Consider the following 25302-nt stretch of genomic DNA (forward strand, 5'->3'; position numbering starts at 1 on the left):
CAGTGTAGGAGGGTTCCCTTTTCTCCACACCCTCTTCAGCATTTATTCTTTGTAGATTTTTTAATGTTGGTGATTCTGACTGATGTGAGGTTACCTCATTGTAATTTTGATTTGCATTTCTCTAATAATTAAGACTCTTATTCTTAATGATGAGTAGTCTTCCCCACTGATGAGGACATTCTGTTCTGAGGAAGGCTGTCCTATTCTTGACAGTATTTAATATTCACTTAGTTAATGTTTGAAGGCTGTGCTGGGCTGTGTTTTATGCTATGTGCTGGGAATATTTTGTCAGCAAGATAGGAGCTTATATTTATATATATATTTGGAAGAACAGAGACAAACTGATAATTTCAAGTAAGGATAAGTGCTTTGAAGACCAGAGAATGGTAATTTGTTAGTGACTGTGTGTATATTTCAGTTGTCAAAAATTAGTTGCTGTGTTTTTAGAAGTAATGTCGATATTTTGTCTCTTAGCATTAAGAATTTGCAGTGTGAATTGTGTATGCTATATAGCTTTCTTTGCTTTTAAAGACACTAAAAATTTAATCTTCTGAAAAAATCTGGAAGTCTCAGTATAGTTAAATGCATAAGCCAAGTGAAAGATCTGGAAACAGATTTTCTTAACTTTTAAGAAAACTTTATTACAGAATTGTACCACATAATGTATTTTAGAGAATAACATTGTTATTAATGCTATAGTTTGCAGTATTATGTAGACTAGATTTAAAAATCTCTAATTAGCTCCCACTGTGGGAGACCAAAAAAATCTATCTCCTGTCAAAAATGTTTTAATGTGAATTCTTTTTTTTTTTAATGTGAGTTCTTTTGAAAAGCATGGTGAAAATGAAGCACTTACAGCAGTGTATTTGTTATATGCAAGATTTATATATTATGTGGGATCTTCCTTGACCAGGGCTTGAACCCATGTTCCTTGCATTGACAGGCAGATTGTTAACCACCGCACCACCAGGGAAGTCCTAGAACAGTTTTGTTTCTTAATAACTGATTTTTATTAGGTCGAGAGAAGTAAATTATTCAAAGATAATCATAATTAGGTTGGAAATAACATTGCCTTGAATCCAATGTCCTAGAGTGTAGATTATAAACCTCTTTAACCTTGTGAGACCTTACCACTGGATCATATGATGTTCTTTACCTTTCAGAAATATCCTATGCACATTTTTTGGTGTGAATCAATGTTTTACTTCTTTAAAAACAATTATAGTGTGTAAACTAATGAGTCAGAAATCATAATTTTTGGGGACTTCCCTGGCGGTCCAGTGGTTAAGACTCCACACTTCCACTGCAGGGGGCACAGGTTTGATCCCTGGTCAGGGAACTTAGATTTTGCATTCTGCGCAGTGCAGACCGCCCCCCGCTCAAAAAAAAAAAAAGAAAAAGAAAACAAAATCATTATTTTTAGACAGATTGGCAACTGGTGTTTCACAAAGCTACAGTTAAGACTCATTGCTTTAGGGCTTCCCTGGTGGCACAGTGATTAAGAATCCGCCTGCCAGTGCAGGGGACATGGGTTTAGAGCCCTGGTCTGGGAAGATCCCACATGCCACGGAGCAGCTAAGCCCGTGTGCCACAGCTACTGAGCCTGGGCTCTAGAGCCTGTGCTCTGCAACAAGAGATGCCACAGCAATGAGAGGCCTGCACACTGCAACGAAGAGTAGCCCCCACTCGCCGCAACTAGAAAAAACCCACGTGCAACAACGCAGACCCAGTGTAGCCAAAAATAAATAAAATAAAATTAATAAATTTATTTAAAAAAAAGATTCACTGCTTTAGAGCAGTGTTTCTCAAACTTTCTGAACCGATAGTGACACATTTTACTTTTTCCAAAAGCTGGGTACATTTTGTTTTACATTGCAACCCATACATTATATGTATCAGTTTTCTTGAACATTGTTTACCCTTTATGCAGTGCATCCTTATAGTTTCTATTTCATTTCTTTTTAAGAGCTGGTTGTAAGTTACTAAATTGATTGTATTCTAGCTGCTGTTTAAAAAAGTTGCTGGATTGTACTTTCACAGATGTTGAAATAGCTTTAAATTTTATTTTGTTTTATTTTCTGTTTATGCTTGCTGCTCTTTTTTTTTTAAGTATAGTTGATTTACAATGCTGTGTTAATTTCTGCTGTACAGCAAGGTGGCTCATTTGTATACATATATACATTCTTTTTTTTTTTAATATTCTTTTCCATTATGGTTTATCCCAGGAGACTGGATATAGTTCCCTGTGTTATACAGTAGGACCTTGTTGTTCGTCTGTTCTAAATGTAATAGTTTGCATCTACTAACCCCAAACTCCCAGTCCATCCCTCTGCCTCCCTCCATCCTCCTTGGTAACCACAAGTCTGTTCTCTATGTCTGTGAGTCTGTTTCTGTTTTGTAGATAGGCTCATTTGTGCCATATTTTAGATTCCACATATAAGTGATATCACGTGGTATTTGTCTTTCTCTGTCTGATTTTACTTAGTATGATAATCTCAGGTTGTATCCTTGTTGCTGCAAATGCCATTATTTCGTTCTGTTTTATGGCTGGGTCGTATTTCATTATATATATGTACCACATCTTTTTTTTATCCATTCATCTGTCGACGGACCTTTAGGTTGTTTCCATGTTTTGGCTATTGTGAATAGTGCTGCTATGAACATAGGGGTACCTGTATCTTTTTATTTATTTATTTTTGGCTGTGTTGGGTCTTTGTTGCTGCGTGTGGGCTTTCTCTAGTTGCGACGAGTGGGGGCTACTCTTTGTTGCGGTGTGCGGGCTTCTCATTGCGGTGGCTTCTCTTGCTGCAGAGCACGGGCTCTAGGCGCGTGGGCTTCGGTAGTTGTGGCACGTGGGCTCAGTGGTTGTGGGTCGCGGGCTGTAGAGTGCAGGCGCAGTAGTTGTGGCTCATGGGCTTAGTTGCTCCACGGCATGTGGGATCGTCCCGGAGCAGGGCTCAAACCTGTGTCCCTTGTATTGGCAGGCGGATTCTTAACCACTGTGCCACCAGGGAAACCCCTGTCTTTTTGAATTATAGTTTTGTCTGGGTATATGCCCAGGAGTGGGATTGCTGGATCATATGGTAACTGTATTTTTACTTTTCTGAGGAACCTCCATACTATTTTCCAGTATAGTGGCTGCACCAACTTGCATTCCCACCAACATTGTAGGAGGTTGCCCTTTTCTCCACACCCACTCCAGCATTTGTTATTTGTAGACTTTAGAAAAAAAAAAAAGGGTTTCCCTGGTGGTGCAGTGGTTGAGAGTCCGCCTGCCGATGCAGGGGACACGGGTTCGTGCCCCGGTCTGGGAAGATCCCAAATGCGGCGGAGCGGCTGGGCCTGTGAGCCATGGCCGTTGAGCCTGCATGTCCGGAGGCTGTGCTCTGCAACGGGAGAGGCCAGAACAGTGAGAGGCCCGTGTAACGCAAAAAAAAAAAAAAAAAAAAGATAAATAAATAAATGGCTGTGTTGAGTCTTCATTACTGCACGCAGGCTTTCTGTAGTCGCGGCGAGCAGGGGCTTCTCTTCATTGCAGTGCGCAGGCTTCTCTTGTTGTGGAGCTCTAGGCACATGGGCTTCAGTAGTTGTGGCATGCAGCCTCTAGAGTGCAGGCTCAGTAGTTGTGGTGCACGGGCTTAGTTACTCCACGGCATGTGGGATCTTCCCGGACCAGGGCTTGAACCCGTGTCCCCTGCATTGGCAGGCGGATTCTTAACCACTGTGCCATCAGGGAAGTCCCTGTTATTTGTAGACTTTTTAACGATGGCAGTTCTGACTGGTGTGAGGTGGTACCTCATTTTAGTTTTGTTTTACATTTCTCTAATAATTAGTGATGTTGAGCATCTTTTCATGTGCCTACTGGCCATCTGCATGTCTTCTTTGGAGAAATGTCTATTAAGATCTTCTTTTGATTTTTCAATTGGGTTGTTTGTTTTTTGTTGTTGTTGAGTTGTATGAGCTGTTTGTATATTTTGGAGATTAAGCATTTTTGGTCTCATCATTTCAAATATTTTCTCCTCTTCTGTAGGTTTTTTTTTTTTTTTTTAACATTTATTTATTTATTTCACTGTGCCGGTTCTTAGTTGCCATGTGTGGGATCTTCGTTGCTGCGTGTGGGATCTTCCTTGCCACATGTGGGATCCTTGTTGCTGTGTACAGGATCTTCAGTTGCAACATGTGGGATCTTTTAGTTGCGGCATGTGAACTCTTAGTTGCAGCATGTGGGATCTAGTTTCCTGACCAGGGATTGAACGTGGGCCCCCAGCATTGGGAGTGTGAAGTCTTAGCCACTGGACCACCAGGAAAGTCCCTTGTTTCTTTTAAATGATTTCCTTTGCTGTGCAAAAGCTTTTAAGTTTGATTAGGTCCCATTTTATTTTTGTTTTTATTTCTGTTGCCTTGGGAGACTGACCTAAGAAACCATTGGTACGATTTATGTCAGAGAATGTTTAGCCTGTGCTTTCTTCTAGGAGTTTATGGTGTTATGTCTTATGTTCAAGTCTTTAAGCCATTTTGAGTATTTTTGTGCATGGTGTGAGTGTGTGTCCCAACTTCACTGATTTACATGTGGCTGTCCATCTTTCCCAGTACCACTTGCTGAAGAGACTGTCTTTTTCCCGTTTTATAGTCTTGCTTCCTTTGTCCATGATTAATTGAATGTAGGTGTGTAGGTTTATTTTTGGGCTCTCTATTCTGTTCCATTGATCCATATGTGTGTTTTTGTACTGATACCACACTGTTTTGATTACTGTACCTTTGTAGTATTGTCTGAAACCTGGGAGAGTTATGCCTCCTGCTTTGGATTTTTTCCTCAGGATTGCTTTGGCAATTCTGGGCCTTTTATGGCTCCATATGAATTTTTGCATTATTTGTTCTAGTTCTGCAAAAAATGTCATGGGTAATTTGATAGGGATTGCATTAAAACTGTGGATTGCTTTGGGTAGTATTGCCATTTTAATAATATTAATTCTTCCAATCCAAGAGCATGGGATATCTTTCCATTTCTTTGCATTCTCTTTACTTTCTTTTAGTAATGTTTTATAGTTCTTAGCATATGAGTCTTTCACTTCCTTGGTCAGGTTTATTCCTAGGTATTTTATGTTTTTTGGTGTGATTTTAAAAAGTATTGTTTTTATACATTCTCTTTCTGATATTTCATTGGTTTTTAAAAAATATTTATTTATTTAGATGTGTCGGGTCTTAGTTGTGGCACTCCGGATCTTCATTGTGGCATGCAGGATCTTTCATTGCGGCGCATGGGCTCTTCATTGTGGTGCACGGACTCTAGAGAGCATGGGCTCAGTAGTTGTGGTGAGCAAGCTCTCTACTTGTGGCACATGGGTTCCAGACCGTGCGGGCTTAGTAGTTGTGGTACACGGGCTCTAGGGCATGCAGGCTCAGTAGTTGACAGCACACAGGCTTAGTTGCCCCGCGGCATGTGGGATCTTAGTTCCCTGACCAGGGATCGCACCTGCGTCCCCTGCATTGGACGGTGGATTCTTAAGCACTGGACCACCAGAGAAGTCCCTGATATTTCATCATTAGTGTCAAGAAATTTATGCAACTGATTTCTGAATGTTAATCTTGTATCTTGCTACTTTTCTGAATTCCTTTATAGGATCTAGTAGTTTTAGTGTGGAACCCTTAGGGTTTTCTATATATAGTATCATGTCTTCTGCATTTAGTGACAATTTTATCTCTTCCCTTTCAATTTGAATACCTTTTATTTTTCTTGTCAGATTGCTGTGGCTAGGACTTCCAATACTATGTTGAATAGAAGTGGTAAGAGTGGGCATCCTTGTCTTGTTCCAGGTTTTAGTGGGAAGGCTTTCAGCTTTTCACCACTGAGTATTTTATTGGCTTTGGGTTTGTCATAAATGGCTTTTATTATGTTGAGGTATGTTCCCTCTATACTCACTTCGGTAAAAGTTTTTATCATGGATGATGTTGAATTTTGCCAAATGCTTTTTCTGCATCTATTGAGATAATAACATGGTTTTTGACTTTTCTTTTGTTTATGTGGTATATTACATTGATTGCTTTGCAGATGTTGAACCATTCTTGTGAACTTGGGATGAATCCCACTTGGTTGTGGTGTATGATCTTTTTTATGTGGTGTTGGATTCAGTTTGCTAATATTCTGCTGAGAATTTTTGCATCTATATTCATCAAAGATATTGGCCTGTAATTTTCTTTTTTGGTGGTATCTTTGTCTGATTTTGGTATCAGGGTGATGGTGACTTCATAGAGTGTCTTTGGGAGTGTTTCCTCCTCTTCAGTCTTTTGGAACAGTTTTAGAAGAATCAGTGTAAGTTCTTCTTTGTATGTTTGGTAGAATTTGCCTGTGAAGGCACCTGGTCCTGGACTTTTGTTTGTAGGGAGTTTTAAAAATTACAGATTCTACTTCACTTCTAGTGATCAGTCTGTTCAGATCATCTGTTTCTTCTTGATTCAATTTTGGTGGGCTGTATGTTTGTAGAAAGTTGTCTATTTCTTGTAGGTTGTCAAATTTGTTGGCATATAATTGTTCACAGTACTCTTTTATGGTTTTTTTTGTATTTCTATGGTACCAGCTGAGATTTCTCCTTTTTCATTTCTTATTTTATTTGGGTTCTCGCTCTTTTCTTCTTGGTGAGCCTGGCCAGAGGTTTGTCAACTTTGTTTACCCTTTCAAAGAACCAGTTCTCGGTTTCTTTTTTGGGGGGGGTCACGCTGCGTGGTTTGTGGGATCCTAGTTCCCTGACCAGCGATTGAACCTGGGCCCTTGGCAGTGAAAGTGCGGAGTCCTAACCGCTGGACCACTAGGGAATTCCCTTTCTTTTGTTTTTTAAACCTCTGTTTTATTTATTTCCACCCTGATCTTTATTGTTTTCTTCCTTCTGCTGACTATGGGTTTCGTTTGTCCTTTTTCTGATTCTTTGAAGTGGTAGGTTAGGTTGTTTATTTGAGACTTTTCTTGTTTTTTGAAGAAGGCCCGTGTCACTATGAACTTCCCTCTAAGAACTGCTTTTGCTGCATCCCATGGATTTTGTATGATTGTGTTTTCGTTGTCGCTTTTCTCAAGGTACTTTTTAAATTTCCTTTTTGATTTCCTTGTTGACCCATTGGCTTTGTAGTAGCATGTTGTTTAGTCTCCATGTAATCATTTTTTTCTCATTTCTTTTCCTATGGTTGATTTCTAGTTTCATGCCATTGTGTTCAGAGGAGATGCTTGAAATAATTTCTGTACTCTTATTAAATTTGTTGAGGTTAGTTTTGTGCCTTAGTATGTGGTCAGTCCTAGAGAGAGTGTTCCATGTGCACTTGAAAAGAATGTGTATTCTGTTTTTTTTTTTTTATGTAATATCCTGAAAATATCATTTAAATCTAAGCGTTGTATCATTTAGGATCTCTGTTGCCTTATTGATTTTCTGTATAGAAGATCTCTTCATTGATGTGAGTGGGGTGTTAAAAGTCTCCTATTGTATTCCCATCAATTCCTCCTGTTATGTCTGTTAGTATTTGTTTTATGTATTTGATTGCTCCTGTATCAGTCGCACATATGTTGACGAAGTGTTAAATCATCTTCTTGTATTGATCCTTTTACTGTTATATAGTGTCCTTTATCTTTCTTATGGCCTTTTTTAAATTTTTAAAATATTTATTTATTTTGGCGGCACTGGGTGTTAGTTGCAGCACATGGGATCATAGTTGCAGCACGTGGACTTCTTGGTTGTGACATGCGGACTGGACTCTTAGTTGTGGCATGAGGACTCTTAGTTGCGGCATGTGGACTGTTTAGTTGCAGCATGCATGTGGTATCTATTTCCCCGACCAGGGATCGAACCTGGGCTCCCTGCATTGGGAGCACAGAGTCTTACACATTGGACCACCAGGGAAGTCCTTGGCCTTTGTTTTAAAGTCTGTTTTGTCTGCTAGGAATATTGTAGCTCCTGCTTTCTTGTCATTTCTGTTTGCATGAAATGAAATACCTTTTTCCATTCCCTCACTTTCAGTCTATGTGTGTCCTTTGCCCTAAGATGGATCTCTTGTAGGTTGAATCTTGTAGACTCTTGTTTTTTTTATCCAGTCTGCCACTCTTTGTTTTTGATTGGAGCATTTGGTCCATTGACATTTAAGGTAATATTGATACATATATATTTATTGCCATTTTAAACCTTGTTTTCAGCTGTTTCTATATTCCTTGTTTGTTCCTTTTTCTTTTTCTTTTTGGGGGTTGATGATTTTATTTTATGCTTGTGTTGTTTTTGGTTTTTGTGAATCTATTGTATGTTTTTGATTTGTGGTTGCCCTGTTTTTCAAGTATGTTAACCCCTTCCTAGTTCTGCTTGCTTTAGACTGATAGTCATATAGGCCCAAAAACATTCTAAAAACAAAAAATCTACATTTTCTTAGTCCTTCCCCAAATTTTATGATTTTGATGTCCTTTTTTTATATCTTCATCTTTATCCTTTTGCTGTTCCTTGCATTTATGATCGCTTTCACAAATAGGTGGTGGTTTTTTTTTCCTTTTTGATTTGTATACTAGCTAATTTAAGTGATTTACTCTCCAATTGCTATCTCCCTGTATCTTCCTGCTTCTTTTAGAGAAGACCTTTCAATATTTCTTTTAGGATAGATTTAGTATTGCTGTATTCTTTTATTTTTTCCTTGTTAGAGAAATTATTTTTCCTCCTATTCTAAATGATAATTTTGCTGGGTAGAGTATTCTAGGTTGCAGATTTTTCCCTTTCAAGACTTTGAATATATTTTGTCACTCCCTTCTGGCTTGCAGCATTTCTTTAGAGAAATCAGCTGATAGCCTTATTCGGCCTTCTCTTGTAATTAACTCTTTGTTTTTCTCTTGCTGCCTTTAGTATTCTCTCTTTGACTTTTGCCATTTTTATTATCATATATCTTGGTGTGTAGGTCTGTCTGGGTTCATCTTGATTGGGACCCTCTGTGCTTCCTATATGTGGATATCTGTTTCCTTCTTTAGATTTGGGAAGTTTTCAGCCATACTTTCTTCAGATACATTTTCAATCCCTTTTCTCTTTTTTCTCCCTCTGGAATCCCTGTTATGTGTATTTTGGCATGGTTTATATTATCCCATAGTTCTGTTAATGTTGCTTTCTTTTTTAAAAATTAATTAATTTGGATGCGCTGGGTCTTAGTTGTGGCAAGTGGGATCTTTGTTGCCATGTGCGGGATCTTCATTTTGGTTGTGGCATGCGGGTGTTAGTTGCGGCATCCAGGATATTTTTTTTTAGTTGCGGCACATGGGATTTTTAGTTGCGCCATGCAGGATATTTTAGTTGTGGCATGCAGCTCTTAGTTGCGGCATGTGGGATCTAGTTCCCTGACCGAGGATCAAACCCGGTCCCCCTGCGTTGGGAGCATGGAGTCTTAACTGCTGGACCACCAGGGATATCCCTCATTTGGTTTTCTGTCTACTCTTTTGTTTGGGTAATTTCTTTTTTTTTTTTTTAACATCTTTATTGGGGTATAATTGCTTTACAATGGTGTGTTAGTTTCTGCTTTATAACAGAGTGAATCAGTTATACATACACATATGTTCCCATATCTCTTCCCTCTTGCGTCTCCCTCTCTCCCACCCTCCCTATCCCACCCATCCAGGTGGTCACAAAGCACCGAGCTGATCTCCCTGTGCTACGCAGCTGCTTCCCACTAGCTATCTACCTTACATTTGGTAGTGTATATATATCCATGCCTCTCTCTCGCTTTGTCACAACTCACCCTTCCCCCTCCCCATATCCTCAAGTCCGTTCTCTAGTAGGTCTGTGTCTTTATTCCTGTCTTACCTCTAGGTTCTTCATGACATTTTTTTTTTTAATTTCCATATATATGTGTTAGCATATGGTATTTGTCTTTCTCTTTCTGACTTAATTCACTCTTTATAACAGACTCTAGGTCTATCCACCTCATTACAAATAGCTCAATTTCGTTTCTTTTTATGGCTGAGTAATGTTCCATTGTATATATGTGCCACATCTTCTGTATCCATTCATCTGATGATGGGCACTTAGGTTGTTTCCAACTCCGGGCTATTGTAAATAGAGCTGCAATGAACATTTTGGTACACGACTCTTTTTGAATTATGGTTTTCTCAGGGTATATGCCCAGTAGTGGGATTGCTGGGGCATATAGTAGTTCTATTTGTAGTTTTTTAAGGAACCTCCATACTGTTCTCCATAGTGGCTGTACCAATTCACATTACCACCAGCAGTGCAAGAGTGTTCCCTTTTCTCCACACCCTCTCCAGCATTTATTGTTTCTAGATTGTTTGATGATGGCCATTCTGACTGGTGTGAGATGATATCTCATTGTAGTTTTGATTTGCATTTCTCTAATGATTAATGATGTTGAGCGTTCTTTCATGTGTTTGTTGGCAGTCTGTATATCTTCTTTGGAGAAATGTCTGTTTAGGTCTTCTGCCCACTTTTGGATTGGGTTGTTTTTCTGTTATTGAGCTGCATGAGCTGCTTGTAAATTTTGGAGATTAATCCTTTGTCAGTTGTTTCATTTGCAAATATTTTCTCCCATTCTGAGGGTTGTCTGTTGGTCTTGTTTATGGTTTCCTTTGCTGTACAAAAGCTTTGCAGTTTCATTAGGTCCCATTTATTTTTGTTTTTATTTCCATTCCTCTAGGAGGTGGGTCAAAAAGGATCTTGTGATTTATGTCACAGAGTGTTCTGCCTATGTTTTCCTCTAAGAGTTTGATAGTTTCTGGCCTTACATTTAGGTCTTTAATCCATTTTGAGCTTTTTTTTGTGTATGGTGTTAGGGAGTGATCTAATCTCATACTTTTACATGTACCTGTCCAGTTTTCCCAGCACCACTTATTGAAGAGGCTGTCCTTTCTCCACTGTACATTCCTGCCTCCTTTATCAAAGATAAGGTGACCATATGTGCGTGGGTTTATCTCTGGGCTTTCTATCCTGTTCCATTGATTTATCTTTCTGTTTTTGTGCCAGTACCATACTGTCTTGATTACTGTAGCTTTGTAGTATATAGTCTGAAGTCAGGGAGCCTGATTCCTCCAGCTCCGTTTTTCATTCTCAAGATTGCTTTGGCTATTCCGGGTCTTTTGTGTTTTCATTACAGATTGTGAAATTTTTTGTTCTAGTTCTGTGAAAAATACCAGTGGTAGTTTGATAGGGATTGCATTGAATCTGTAGATTGCTTTGGGTAGTAGAGTCATTTTCACAATGTTGAGTCTTCCAATCCAAGAACATGGTATATCTCTCCATCTATTTGTATCATCTTTAATTTCTGTCATCAGTGTCTTATAATTTTCTGCATACAGGTCTTTTGTCTCCTTAGGTAGGTTTATTCCTAGATATTTTATTCTTTTTGTTGCAATGGTAAATGGGAGTGTTTTCTTGATTTCACTTTCAGATTTTTCATCATTAGTGTATAGGAATGCAAGAGATTTCTGTGCATTAATTTTGTATCTTGTTACTTTACCAAATTCATTGATTAGCTCTAGTGGTTTTCTGGTAGCATCTTTAGGATTCTCTATGTATAGTATCACGTCATCTGCAAACAGTGACAGCTTTACTTCTTCTTTTCCGATTTGGATTCCTTTTATTTCCTTTTCTTCTCTGCTGTGGCTAAAACTTCCAAAACTATGTTGAATAAGAGTGGTGAGAGTGGGCAACCTTGTCTTGTTACTGATCTTAGTGGAAATGCTTTCAGTTTTTCACCATTGAGGATGATGTTGGCTGTGGGTTTGTCATATATGGCCTTTATTATGTTGAGGAAAGTTCCCTCTATGCCTACTTTCCGCAGGGTTTTTATCATAAATGGGTGTTGAATTTTGTCAAAAGCTTTCTCTGCATCTATTGAGATGATCATATCGTTTTTCTCCTTCAATTTGTTAATATGGTGTATCACGTTCATTGATTTGCGTATATTGAAGAATCCTTGCATTCCTGGCATAAACCCCACTTGATCATGGTGTATGATCCTTTTAATGTGCTGTTGGATTCTGTTTGCTAGTATTTTGTTGAGGATTTTTGCATCTATGTTCATCAGTGATACTGGCCTGTAGTTTTCTTTCTTTCTGACATCCTTGTCTGGTTTTCGTATCAGGGTGATGGTGGCCTTGTAGAATGAGTTTGGGAGTGTTCCTCCCTCTGCTCTATTTTGGAAGAGTTTGAGAAGGATAGGTGTTAGCTCTTCTCTAAATGTTTGATAGAATTCACCTGTGAAGCCATCTGGTCCTGGGCTTTTGTTTGTTGGAAGATTTTTAATCACAGTTTCAATTTCAGTGCTTGTGATTGGTCTGTTCATATTTTCTATTTCTTCCTGATTCAATCTTGGCAGGTTGTGCATTGCTAAGAATTTGTCCATTTCTTCCAGGTTGTCCATCTTATTGGCATAGAGTTGCTTGTAGTAATCTCATGATCTTTTGTATTCTGCAGTGTCAGTTGTTACTTCTCCTTTTTCATTTCTAATTCTATTGATTTGAGTCTTCTCCCTTTTTTTTTGATGAGTCTGGCTAGTGGTTTATCAATTTTGTTTATCTTCTCAAAGAACCAGCTTTTAGTTTTATTGATCTTTGCTATCGTTTCCTTCATTTCTTTTTCATTTATTTCTGATCTGGTTTTTATGATTTCTTTCTTTCTGCTAACTTTGGGTTTTTTTTGTTCTTCTTTCTCTAATTGCTTTAGGTGCAAGGTTAGTTTGTTTATTCGAGATATTTCCTGTTTCGTAAGGTAGGACTGTATTGCTATAAACTTCCCTCTTAGAACTAACTGCTTTTGCTAAATCCCATAGATTTTGGGTCATTGTGTCTCCATTGTCATTTGTTTCTAGGTATTTTTTAATTTCCTGTTTGACTTCTTCAGTGATCACTCGTTATTAAGTAGTGTATTGTTTAGCCTCCATGTGTTTGTATTTTTTACAGATCTTTTCCTGTAATTGATATCTAGTCTCATAGCGTTGTGGTCGGAAAAGATACTTGATAGAATTTCAGTTTTCTTAAATTTACCAAGGCTTGATTTGTGACCCAAGATATGATCTATGCTGGAGAATGTTCCATGAGCACTTGAGAAAAATGTGTATTCTGTTGTTTTTGGATGGAATGTCCTATAAACATCAATTAAGTCCATCTTGTTTAATGTATCATTTAAAGCGTGTGTCTCCTTATTTATTTTCATTTTGGATGATCTGTCCATTGGTGAAAGTGGGGTGTTAAAGTCCCCTACTATGAATGTGTTACTGTTGATTTCCCCTTTTATGGCTGTTAGTATTTGCCTTATGTATTGAGGTGCTCCTATGTTGGGTGCATAAATATTTACAATGGTTATATCTTCTTCTTGGATCGATCCCTTGATCATTATGTAGTGCCCTTCTTTGTCTCTTCTAATAGTCTTTATTTTAAAGTCTATTTTGTCTGATATGAGAATTGCTACTCCAGCTTTCTTTTGGCTTCCATTTGCATGGAGTATCTTTTTCCATCCCCTTACTTTCAGTCTGTATGTGTCTCTAGATCTGAAGTGGGTCTCTTGTAGACAGCAGATATATGGGTCTTGTTTTTGTATCCATTCAGCCACTCTGTGTCTTTTGGTGGGAGCATTTAGTCCATTTACATTTAAGGTAATTATCGATATGTATGTTCCTATTCCCATTTTCTTAATTGTTTTGGGTTTGTTATTGTAGGTCTTTTCCTTCTCTTGTGTTTCTTGCCTAGAGAAGTTCCTTTAGCATTTGTTGTAAAGCTGGTTTGGTGGTGCTGAACTCTCTCAGCTTTCGCTTGTCTGTAAAGGTTTTAATTTCTCCATCAAAACTGAATGAGATCCTTGCTGGGTAGAGTAATCTTGGCTGCAGGTTTTTCTCCATCATCAGTTTAAATATGTCCTGCCAGTCCCTTCTGGCTTGCAGAGTTTCTGCTGAAAGATCAGCTGTTAACCTTATGGGGATTCCCTTGTGTGTTATTTGTTGTTTTTCCATTGCTGCTTTTAATATGTTTTCTTTGTATTTAATTTTTGACAGTGTGATTAATATGTGTCTTGGCATATTTTTCCTTGGATTTATCCTGTATTGGACTCCCTGTGCTTCCTGGACTTGATTAACTATTCCTTTCCCTTATTAGGGAAGTTTTCAACTATAATCTCTTCAAATATTTTCTCAGTCCTTTTCTTTTTCTCTTCTTCTTCTGGAACCTCTATAATTCGAATGTTGGTGCGTTTGATGTTGTCCCAGAGGTCTCTGAGACTGTACTCAGTTCTTTTCATTCTTTTTTCTTTATTCTGCTCTGCCGTAGTTATTTCCACTATTTTATCTTCCAGGTCACTTACCCGTTCTTCTGCCTCAGTTATTCTGCTATTGATCCCATCTAGAGTATTTTTAATTTCATTTATTGTGTTGTTCATCGTTGCATGTTTCATCTTTAGTTCTTCTAGGTCCTTGTTAAATGTTTCTTGCATTTTGTCTATTCTATATCCAAGATTTTGGATCATCTTTACTATCATTATTCTGAATTCTTTTTCAGGTAGACTGCCTATTTCCTCTTCATTTGTTAGGTCTGGTGGGTTTTTATCTTGCTCCTTCATCTGCTGTGTGTTTTTCTGTCTTCCCATTTTGCTTATCTTACTGTGTTGGGGTCTCTGTTTTGCAGGCTGCAGGTTCGTAGTTCCCGTTGCTTTTGGTGTCTGTCCCCAGTGGCTAAGGTTGGTTCAGTGGGTTGTGTAGACTTCCTGGTGGAGGGGACTAGTGCCTGTGTTCTGGTGGATGAGAGGCTGGATCTTGTCTTTCTGGTGGACATGTCCACGTCTGGTGGTGTGTTTTGGGGTGTCTGTGGACTTATTATGATTTTAGGCAGCCTCTCTGCTAATGGGTGGGGTTGTGTTCCTGTCTTGCTAGTTGTTTGGCATAGGATTTTCAGCACTGTAGTTTGCTGGTCGTTGAGTGAAGCTGGGTGCTGGTGTTGAGATGGAGATTTCTGGGAGATTTTCGCCGTTTGATAGTATGTGGAGCTGGAAGGTCTCTTGTGAACCAGTGTCCTGAAGTTGGCTCTCCCTCCTCAGAGGCACAGCACTGACTCCTGGCTGCTGCACCAACAGCCTTTCATCCACACGGCTCAGAGTAAAAGGGAGAAAAAGTAGAAAGAAAGAAGTAGTAGAAGTAGAAAGAAAGAAAGAAGGAAAGGAAGAAAGGGAGGGAGGAAGGAAGGAAGGAGGGAGAGAAGGAAGGAAAAAAGAAAGGAGATAAAGTAAAATAAAATAAAGTAAGATAAAATATAATAAAGTTATTAAAATAAAAAAATAATTAAGAGGAAAAAAAGAAAAAAATTAAAAAAACAAAACGGACGGATAGAACCCTAGGACAAATGGTGGAAGCAAAGCTATACAGACAAAAATCTCATACAGAAGCATACACATACGCACTCACAGAAAGAGAAAGAATCATAAATCTTGCTCTCAGAGTCCACCTCCTCAATTTGGGATGATTTGTTGTCTGTTCACGTATTCCACAGCTGCAGGGTACATCAAGTTGATTGTGGAGCTTTAATCCGCTGCTTCTGAGGCTGCTGGGAGGGATTTCCCGTTCTCTTCTTTGTTCTCACAGCTCCCAGGGGCTCAGCTTCGGATTTGGCCCCGCCTCTTCGTGTAGGTTGCCGGAGGGCGTCTGTTCTTCGCTCAGACAGGACGGGGTTAAAGGAGCCGCTGATTCGGGGGTCTGGCTCACTCAGGCCTGGGGGGGAGGGAGGGGCACGGAGTGCGGGGTGAGCCTGCGGCGGCAGAGGCCAGCGTGACGCCGCACCAGCCCGAGGCGTGCCGTGCATTCTCCTGGAGGAGTTGACCCTGGATCCTGGTACCCTGGCAGTGGCGGGCTGCACAGGCTCCCCGGAAGTGGGGTGTGGACAGTGACCTGTGCTCGCACACAGGCTTCTTGGTGGCGGCAGCAGCAGCCTTAGCGTCCCATGCCCGTCTCTGGGGTCGGCGCTTTTAGCCGCGGCTCGCGCCCGTCTCTGGAGCTCCTTTAAGCAGCGCTCTTAATCCCCTTTCCTCGCGCAACAGGAAACAAAAGAGGGAAGAAAAAGTCTCTTGCCTCTTCAGCAGGTCCAGACTTTTCCCCGGACTCCCGCCTGGCTAGCCGTGGCGCACTAACCCCCTGCAGGCTGTGTTCACGCCACCAACCCCAGTCCTTTCCCGTGCTCCGACCGAAGCCCGAGCCTCAACTCCCAGCCCCGCCCGCCCCGGCGGGTGAGCAGACAAGCCTCTCGGGCTGGTGAGTGCCGGCCGACGCCATCCTCTGTGCGGGAATCTCTCCGCTTTGTCCTCCGCACCCCTGTGGCTGCGCTGTCCTCCGCGGTCCCGAAGCTTCCCCCTCCGCCACCCGCAGTCTCCGCCCGCGAAGGGGCTTCTAGTGTGTGGAAACCTTTCCTCCTTCACAGCTCCCTCCCACTGGTGCAGGTCCCGTCCCTATTCTTTTGTCTCTGTTTATTCTTTTTTCTTTTGCCCTACCCAGGTTCGTGGGGGGTTTCTTGCCTTTTGGGAGGTCTGAGGTCTTCTGCCAGCGTTCAGTAGGTGTTCTGTAGCAGTTGTTCCATTTGTAGATTTATTTCTGGTGTTATCTGTGGGGAGGAAGGTGATCTCCGCGTCTTACTCTTCCGCCATCTTTCCAAAAGCCTCTGGGTCATTTCTATTATTCTATCTTGCAGATTACTTATTCTTTCTTCTGCATTATTTATTTTGCTATTTGTTGCATTTAGCTTAGATATCTCCTCAGCAAATGAAGATTTTAATTTTTCTTGTCTCCTCCTTATAGTTTCTAGTTCCTTTTTACAGTAATTTGCATTTCTGTCGAAAACCTTTCTTAGTTCCTTCAGTATTTTCATTACCTCCTTTTTGAACTCGGTGTCTGTTAGACTGAAGAGGTCTGTTTCATTGTTTGTTCCTTCAGGGGAATTCTCTTAGTCTTTTAATTGGGAGTGGTTCCTCAGCTTCTTCATTTTGCTTATATTTCTCTTTGTGAGTTTAAGAGATACAAATACCTATAGTAGTCTTGGAGGGCTTTTTATGTATGGGAGCGTCCCTGCATAGCTTGTGTGGGTTTAATATTTTTTTGGTCTGAGGGCTGTTTTTGGTTTGGGTGCTTGCTGTTTCTTTCCTCAGCATGTGCTGGTCAATTAGCCCCTTGTTAGGGGGTATGCAGGCGTGCAGCCCGCTCATGGGACCCTTGGTGCCAGTGGGCTGCGTGTGCTCCCGGGGAAGCGGGGGCATTGGTTGGTGCCAGGTTTTGGGACCATTGGCCAACTATCCATGCCTGACTCTGGAGTCCAAGATGGCAGCGGCAGCTATTGCCCACCCCTGGAGCTTGTGTAGGTGGTGCCCTGCCGCCTGAGAGAGGGCGTGGAGAAAGAAGCTCCTGTGGCAGGCCCACCCATCTCCTCGTGGGCCCCCCAGCAATGGTGCCTTGCCCCTCTGGGGGGCCCAGGCTTCCTCCCGTAGTCCCTCAGTTATAGCACACCACACCGTAGCCCCCTCAGGCTGTCACCATGCATCCAGCCCCAGTCCTCTTCCCGGTTCTCACCTTCAAAGCACAAGCCTCAGCACTCAGCCCCTGACCCCCTCAGTGGAAGAGTGAGCATCTTGGGCTGGGGAGTGCCAGGTGGCACCACCGACTGTCTGTGCAGGTGTCTCTCCTCTTTGCCCTCTGCAAACTAGTCGCTGCGCTCTCCCCTGAGGCTCCAGAGCTCCCCCTCCATTCCGGCTGTTCTCTCTGCCAGTGAGGGGACTTCCCAGTGTGTGGAAACCTTTCCTTTTTCACATTTCTCTCCCAGGTATGTAGGTCCTGTCCCGTTTCCTTTCGCGCTTTTTTTTTCTTTTGTCCTACCCAGTTACATGGAGATTTTCTAGCCCTTTTTGAAGTCTGAGGTCTTCTGCCATCATCCAGTAGGTGTTCTGTGAGAATTGTTCCACATGTAGATGTATTTTTGATGTATTTGTGGGAGAAGATGAGCTCCATATCCTACTTCTCTGCCATCTTAATCATTCTTTTAAATTTTACTTTTATTTAAAATTATTTGGCTGTATAGTTTTTTCATTATATTAAGTGTGTTATAGAATGGAGTACTTTTATATTTACGTACCAGGTTTCTCATACTGTTTACGTTTATCAGTGTATGCTCTTAATCCAGTGAGAACAGGACCTTTAGGGACTTAATTCTTTAAGAGTACTGCTTTAACATTTTTTTTCTTTGAGGTTGTCTCAGATTATTGGAGGTCAGAGGGATAAAATCGGAGAGAATGAAATCTCAGAAAGTGTAACCTTCAAGCCAGCGTTTTCAAGATTTTATACTCTGGAACATTAAGATTCCCCTAAAATGTTAATAGGTGTTTTATGATGAAAATGTCCATGTGGTCAGTTAGGTAGATGGCTACTGTTTATTGAGTGCCAGGCCTGTGCTAAGCATTTGATTTGCATCCTATCATTTAACTCTCACAGCATCCCATGAGGTAGGAAGAAAACCATGAGTCTATGGTATTTCAGAATCAGAGAGCAAACAAATGGTTTTAATACAGAAGGGACAAGGCCCAGATCTATCAAGATGAGTAACCAGGATAACTTACAAACTCTCCCGTTGCACAGAAATACAAATTTTGGGTAAACTATAATAAACTCTTAGAGAAATCCCTAGGTGCCAGAAATATGGAACTATAAAAGTAAAGTGGTAATTGAGGACAGGGACAAAATCTTGGGGTGAGGAGTTTAGAATGGGGACCCTGACCTCCATGTAAAACTGGGATTCCCTAAGGACCTTCATTGAAACAATGGAAAAGGAAAATATCTGCTTTATGCTGTGGGGAGATGATAGATTTCTCATTCTCTGACTCCACTCTGAGGGGCAGGGGCATGGGCATGTAAATCTCCCCTGAGAATATATGGGCATGGGCCTTATTTGGGTAAATGTTTGAAATTTCTATTTTGATTGGGAACCCCAAAGTCAAGATATTAACAACAAACAAAATTGTTTTGGACCAGTGATATTCTTTGGTTGTCTGGCAAAAGCAAATACAGAACTCCAGTGGAGGAGAAGCTTTCACAATCCGGGCCACAAGGGATTTTCACAGAAAAAACAATTTCCACAAAAAGTGAGCTCACAAAAAAATTACAAAGTATCCCAGCAAATAATCCTCCATGATTAGGAGTCAACAATTAAACAATGACTGGATATGTTTCCTTTTCAGATTTTTCATTACTAGTGTATAGAAATGCAACTGATTTCTGTGTATTGATTATTCTGCAACTTTGCAGAATTCATTTATTCTAACAGGTTGTTTTGTGTGTGTGTTTGTGTGTGTGTGTGTGTGTCTGTGTCTGTGTGTGTGTGGAAACTTTAGAGTTTTTTATGTATAAGATCATGTCATTTGTGAACAGAGATAATTTTATTTCTTCCTTTCCAACACAGACGCCTTTAATTTCTTTTTCTTGCCAGTACTATGTTGAATACAAGTGGTGAAAGCAGACATCCTTGTCCTGTTTTTAATCTTTGGAGAAAGTGTCAGACTTTTACGGTTGAGTGTAGTGTTAGCTGTAATTTTTTTCATGACTGGCATTTATTATGTTGAGGAAGTTTCCTTCTATTTCTAGTTTATTAAGTGTTTTTTAATGAAAGAGATTTTACTTTTGTCAAATTCTTTTTGCGTCAGTTGACATGGTCATGTGGTTTTCTACTAATTCACAAAAATTAATTCACACTGATTCTATTAATGTGGTGTGTTACATAGATTGATTTTTGTATTTTGAACCGTATGTACCTGGGTAAATCCACCTGGTCGTGGTATATACAGTAATCCTCTTAGTATGCTGCTGAATTGAGTTTGCAAGTATTTTTTGAGAATTTTTGCATCAGTATTCATAAGGAATATCTGTAGTTTTCTTGTACTATCTTTGTGTCTTGCTTTGGTGTCAGGGTAATGCTGGATTCATAGAATGAGTTAGGAAGTGCTCCTTCTCATTAATTTTTTGGAAGAGTTTGAGAAGGCTTGGTATTAATTCCTTAAATGGTAGAATTTACCAGTTAAGCGATCTGGTCCTAGGTTTTTCTGTTTTGGGAGGGTTTTGACAACTGATTCAGTCTCCTTACTGGTTATAAGTCTGTTCAGTTATTCTGTTTCTTCATTAGTCCATTTTGGTAGATTGTGTTTCTAGGAATTTGTCCGTTTAATCTAAGTTACTCAGTTTGTTGGTGTACAGTTGTTTATAGTGTTCTCCTGTAATCCACCCCCCACTTTTTTTTTTGGTCATGCCACATGTGGCTTGTGGGATCTTAGTTCCCTGACCAGGGATTGAACCTAGGCCCTCGGCCATGAAAGTGTGGAGTCCTACCCACTGGACCACCGGGGAATTCCCTTATAATCCTTTTTATTCATGTAAAATTGGTAGTAATGTTCCCCCTTTCTTTTTTAAAAAAAATTTAAAATTTATTTATTTTTTTGGCTGCATTGGGTCTTTGTTGTGGTACGTGGGCTTCTCACTGTGGTGGCTTTTCTTGTTGCAGAGCACGGACTCTAGGCAGTGGGCTTCAGTAGTTGCAGCACGTGGGCTCTGTAGTTGTGGTGGGAGGGCTCTAGGGCGCGTGGGCACAGTAGTTGTGGCTCATGGGCTCATGGGCTCATGGCTCGCGGGCTCTAGAGCACAGGCTCAGTAGTTGTGGTGCATGGGCTTAGTTGCTTTGCGGCATGTGGGATCTTCCTGGACCAGGGCTTGAACCTGTGTCCCCTGCATTGGCAGGTGGATTCTTAACCACTGCACCAATGGGGAAGTTTTCCCTTTTCATTTTTGATTGTAGTAATTTGTTTTCTCTCCTTTTTTTTTTTCTTGATCAGTTTAGCTAAAGGTTTGTCAATTTTGTTGATCTTTTCAAAGCAACAGCTTTTGGTTTCATTAATTTTCTGTATTTTTCTATTTGCTATTTTGTTTATCTCCATTCTAATCTTTATTATTATTATTTTTTACTCCTGCTGTCTTTGGGTTTTATTTGCTCTTTCTTGTTCCTTAAAGTGTACAGTTAGGTTATTAATTTGACCTTTTTTTCTTTTTAATTTTATGTGCTTGCAGCTGTAAATTTCCCTCTTTGCATTGCTTTTGTGGTATCCCATAAATTTTGGTATGTTGTGTTTTTGTTTTCATTCATCTCAAGGTATTTTCTAATTTCCCTGTGATTTCTTCTTTGACACTTTTGTTGGTTAAGCCTGTTGATTTCCACATATGAATTTTCCAGTTTTCTCTTGGGATGTTGATTTCTCATTTCATTGTGATTGGAAAAAATTATTTGTAAGAGGTCAGTTCTTTTTAAATTATTAAGACTTGTTTTGTGGCCTTACATATAGTCTCTTCTGTGAAATGTTCCATGTGTACTTGAAAAGAATGTATATTCTGCTCTTGTTGGATGGAGTGTTCTCTATATGTCTTTTAGATCTAATTGGTTTGTAGTGTTGTTCAACTCCTCTGTTTCCTTATTGATTTTCTTTTCGGTTGTTCTATCCATTATTGAAAGTTCTGGTAAAGAGTCTCTTTTTAGGATAATGAAATTCTGGAAATAGTGTTGATGGTTACACAACATTGTGAATGTACTGAATCCCACCGAATTTTACACTGAAAAATGGTTAAAATAGTTAAAAGTTATGAATGTGAAAGAATCAGAACTCCAAGAAAAGTCTAAGACTATGAAAAAAAATGGCCATTTGGAAAATGAACAAAGGAACTACTGGAAATAAAAATTACAGTTATTGAATTTTAAAACTTAGTAGATGAGATAGAGTGAAATTTAGACACAGCTAAAGATAGAATTAATAAACTGGAATATCTGACAGGATAATCCTTAATGAAGCTCTTAGAAATAAGACTAGAATTAGAAAATTTTACATGTATCTAAAAGGAATTTCAATAAAAGAGAATAGAAGGGACTTCCCTGGTGGTCCAGTGGTTAACATTCTGCACTTCCACTGTAAGAGGTGTGGGTTCAACCGCTGGTCAGGGAACTAGGATCCTGCATGGCATGCAGTGCAGCCAAAAAAGAAAAAAGAAATGTGTATGTGTGTATATATACACACACGTATATCTAAAAGAAAAAGAAAATAGAAAGGTAATATTCAGAGGGATGAGGCTAGGATCTTACAAATAAATGAAAGACATGACCACTCAGATTCATAAAGCCCAATGAAGAATACCAAAGACCAAAAGATTTTAAAAGCAACTAGAGTGGGACTTCCCTGGTGGCGCAGTGGTCGAGAATCCGCCTGCCAATGCAGGGGACATGGGTTCGAGCCCTGGTCCGGGAAGATCCCACATGCCACGGAGCAACTGAGCCTGTGCGCCACAACTGCTGAGCCTGCACTCTAGAGCCTGCGATCCACAACTACTGCGCCCGTGTGCCACAACTACTGAAGCCCCTGTGCCTAGAGCCCATGCTCCACAACAAGAGAAGCCACCACAGTGAGAAGCCTATGCACCACAAAATGAAGAGTAGCCCCAGCTTGCTGCAACTAGAGAAAGCCCGCGTGCAGCAACGAAGACCTAATGCAGCCTAAATAAATAAATAAACAAAACCACTCAAAAAATAGTAATAAAAAGCAACTAGAGTATAAAAGATTCCTTCAAATTAACATAGCATGCTTTGCCACAGCATCAGTAGAGACCAGATAATAGTAGAAAATGTCTTCAGAGAACTTCTGTAAACCTAGAAATATTGACCAAAATAAACAATTTTGGAGGGCAAAAGGGCAAACAGAAATTCTTGGTAACATGTAGATGGAAGGCAATAATTGAAGTTAGTATTTAAATTTCTTATACTGTTTGGAAATAGGGAAGGATGATAGACTTAAAATTGATGGTACATATATTTTCATATCAATAAGTATTTTATTATTATTATTTTAAATTAATTAATTTTTTTGGGTTGTGCTGGGTGTTCGTTGCTGTGTGCAGGCTTTCTCTAGTTGCTGCGAGCAGGGGCTACTCTTCGTTGCTGTGCGTGGGCTTCTCATTGTTTGTTTTGTTTTGTTTTGTGGTATGCGGGCCTCTCACTGTTGTGGCCTTCTCCCGTTGCGGAGCGCAGGCTCAGCAGCCATGGCTCACAGGCCCACCGGCTCCGCGGCATGTGGGATCTTCCCGGACCGGGGCACGAACCTGTGTCCCATGCATCGGCAGGCGGACTCTCAACCACTGCGCCACCAGGGAAACCCTGGGCTTCTCATTGTCATGGCTTCTCTTGCTGCAGAATACGGGCTTTAGGTGCGCAGGCTTCAGTAGTTGTGGCACATGGGCTCTAGAGCACAGGCTTAGTAGTTGTGGTGCAAGGGGCTTAGTTGCTCCGCAGCATGTGGGATCTTCCTGGACCAGAGATTGAACCCGTGTCCTCTGCATTGGCAGGGAGATTCTTAACCATTGCACCACCAGGGAAGCCCCTCAATAAGTATTTTAAAACAAAATTTCTCAAAATGTGTTTTCAGAGTGTTAGTTTTTAAAAAAAAAAACTTTAAAACTTGAAATATATAGGAGAATGACACTATGACCCTAGGGAAGAGTTTCTTAAGATAAAGTGCACAACGTTTAAAAGAAAATATTGCTAAGTATGATTATATAAAAATTAAGAACTTGTGCTTATCATGAAATACTGGTAAAAGACATGAGTATTTCAGAGAAAGTGGAAGTATGAATGGTCAGAAGGCACAAAAAAAAATGCTGAACTTCATTAGTAAATGAGAAAATTCAAGTTAAATGAAATGTTAATTTTTTATACCCACCAGACTGCAAAAAATTAAAAGTCTGATAGTGGCCAAGTGTTGGTAAAGATGTAGGAAAAAAGAACTATTTGCCTGTAGGAAATGTGAATTGTCATTTTGGAAAATAGTTTGGCCTCCTCTAGTAAAGTTGAGCAAACACACCTGTGACTTAGTACTGTTCCTAGGTGTCTACTTTAGGGACATGCTTGCACAAAAATAAGTATAGTTAAGCCAACAGAATAGCAGCAGCAGAATATGGAGATGAAGAGCATTTGGAGGTACACTGCCTAGGATAAGATCCCAGCTTTGCCACTTACTAGTTTTGTGACTTTTGGTAAGTTACTTAACCTCATTGTGACAGTTTTCTCTTCTGTAAATATAGTACTTACCTAATCATATAGGGTTGATATGAGGATTAAATGTTATGTGTAAAGCCTGTTTTATATTGAGTGCTATTTGTGACAATTACATGTAACCATATAGATGAATGTAAAAAACATAATGTGTAAAAGAAACAAGTTGCAGAAAAATACATATGGCACCACACAATTTACACAGTTCAAAGCATATAACGTTTAACAAAAGCCTTATAAGAAAATTATTAAAATTTAGTAATGCAGGTACCCTTTGGGGAGGGAGGACGCGGGTGGTATAGGGAGGGGGGACACATGGGAGGTTTCTGTTTCTTAAACTCAGTGGTAAATCACAGAGGTGATTTTCATTTTCTTTGGACTGTACATGTTTATGTATTTTATTTCATAGTAAAAACTAAAAATAAGGGTAGGATATGTGGAGTTAAATACTTGTTTGATGGAGGACTTCTCAGAGCACTGATAATGTTAATTGTACATTGTGAACTTCAAAGAGAGATATAGAATTTTTAGGGCTCCCCACTTGGTCATGGAACCTTTTGGGTCTTAACAGCTAAAGTAGGACTGCATTATGTGATTGTTGATCTTTAGCCTGAGTTTTAGTGGATAAATAGAATTCTGTTTCACAGTGCACAGATATTTTAACTAAACCACCTACTATTGTACATTGAGTTCACTTGGATTTTTTAATCTTATGAGCAATATTGAAATGTTTTATTAAAAAATTTTTTTATAAGACTGAAGTCTTTGCTTATATCTTTAATTATGAATTTTTTTCCCCTGAATTGTGCTATTTCATTTCCTTTACTATAGGAAGGAATTGTTGAGAATCTTTTCAAATGGGCCCGAGAGGCTGATCAGCCACTGAGGACATATTCTACTGGTCTGTTAGGAGGTGCTATGGAAAATCAAGACATTGCTGCCAACTACAGGGATGAAAATTCACAGCTGGTAAGGACCACGTTAGAATGATTTTTTTTGCATAAGATGGGAGTGTATTCACGCGTTCTTTCTTGCTACTGAACTTGAATAGGTAGATCTTATTTGTTACCTTGTACTAGAGTATAGCTGTAATTTCAGTATTTCAAGACTACTTTTCATAAGAGTTTTGATTGGACCTTTTTTTTTTTTTTTTACTAGAAAATAGCTGTTTTTCATCTTGTCAAGGATCATGATATTTTGTACCAGAT

The 25302-nt window shown here is 39.8% G+C and overlaps 1 protein-coding gene across 3 annotated transcripts in view; it reads left to right on the top strand.

Annotated features, from left to right (window-relative positions):
* DCAF1 (DDB1 and CUL4 associated factor 1) overlaps positions 1 to 25302 on the top strand; it is a 93177-nt gene that overhangs the window by 21461 nt on the left and 46414 nt on the right. For all 3 annotated transcript variants that reach the window (XM_082848223.1, XM_082848221.1, XM_082848222.1), the window contains one exon: positions 24926 to 25063. In XM_082848223.1, coding sequence (XP_082704349.1) covers positions 24926 to 25063 — 138 coding nt within the window. The remainder of the gene's footprint in view (positions 1 to 24925; positions 25064 to 25302) is intronic.

Source organism: Leucopleurus acutus (genome assembly GCF_964270905.1).
Source record: "Leucopleurus acutus genome assembly, chromosome: 10".
Lineage (NCBI taxonomy): Eukaryota > Metazoa > Chordata > Mammalia > Artiodactyla > Delphinidae > Leucopleurus > Leucopleurus acutus.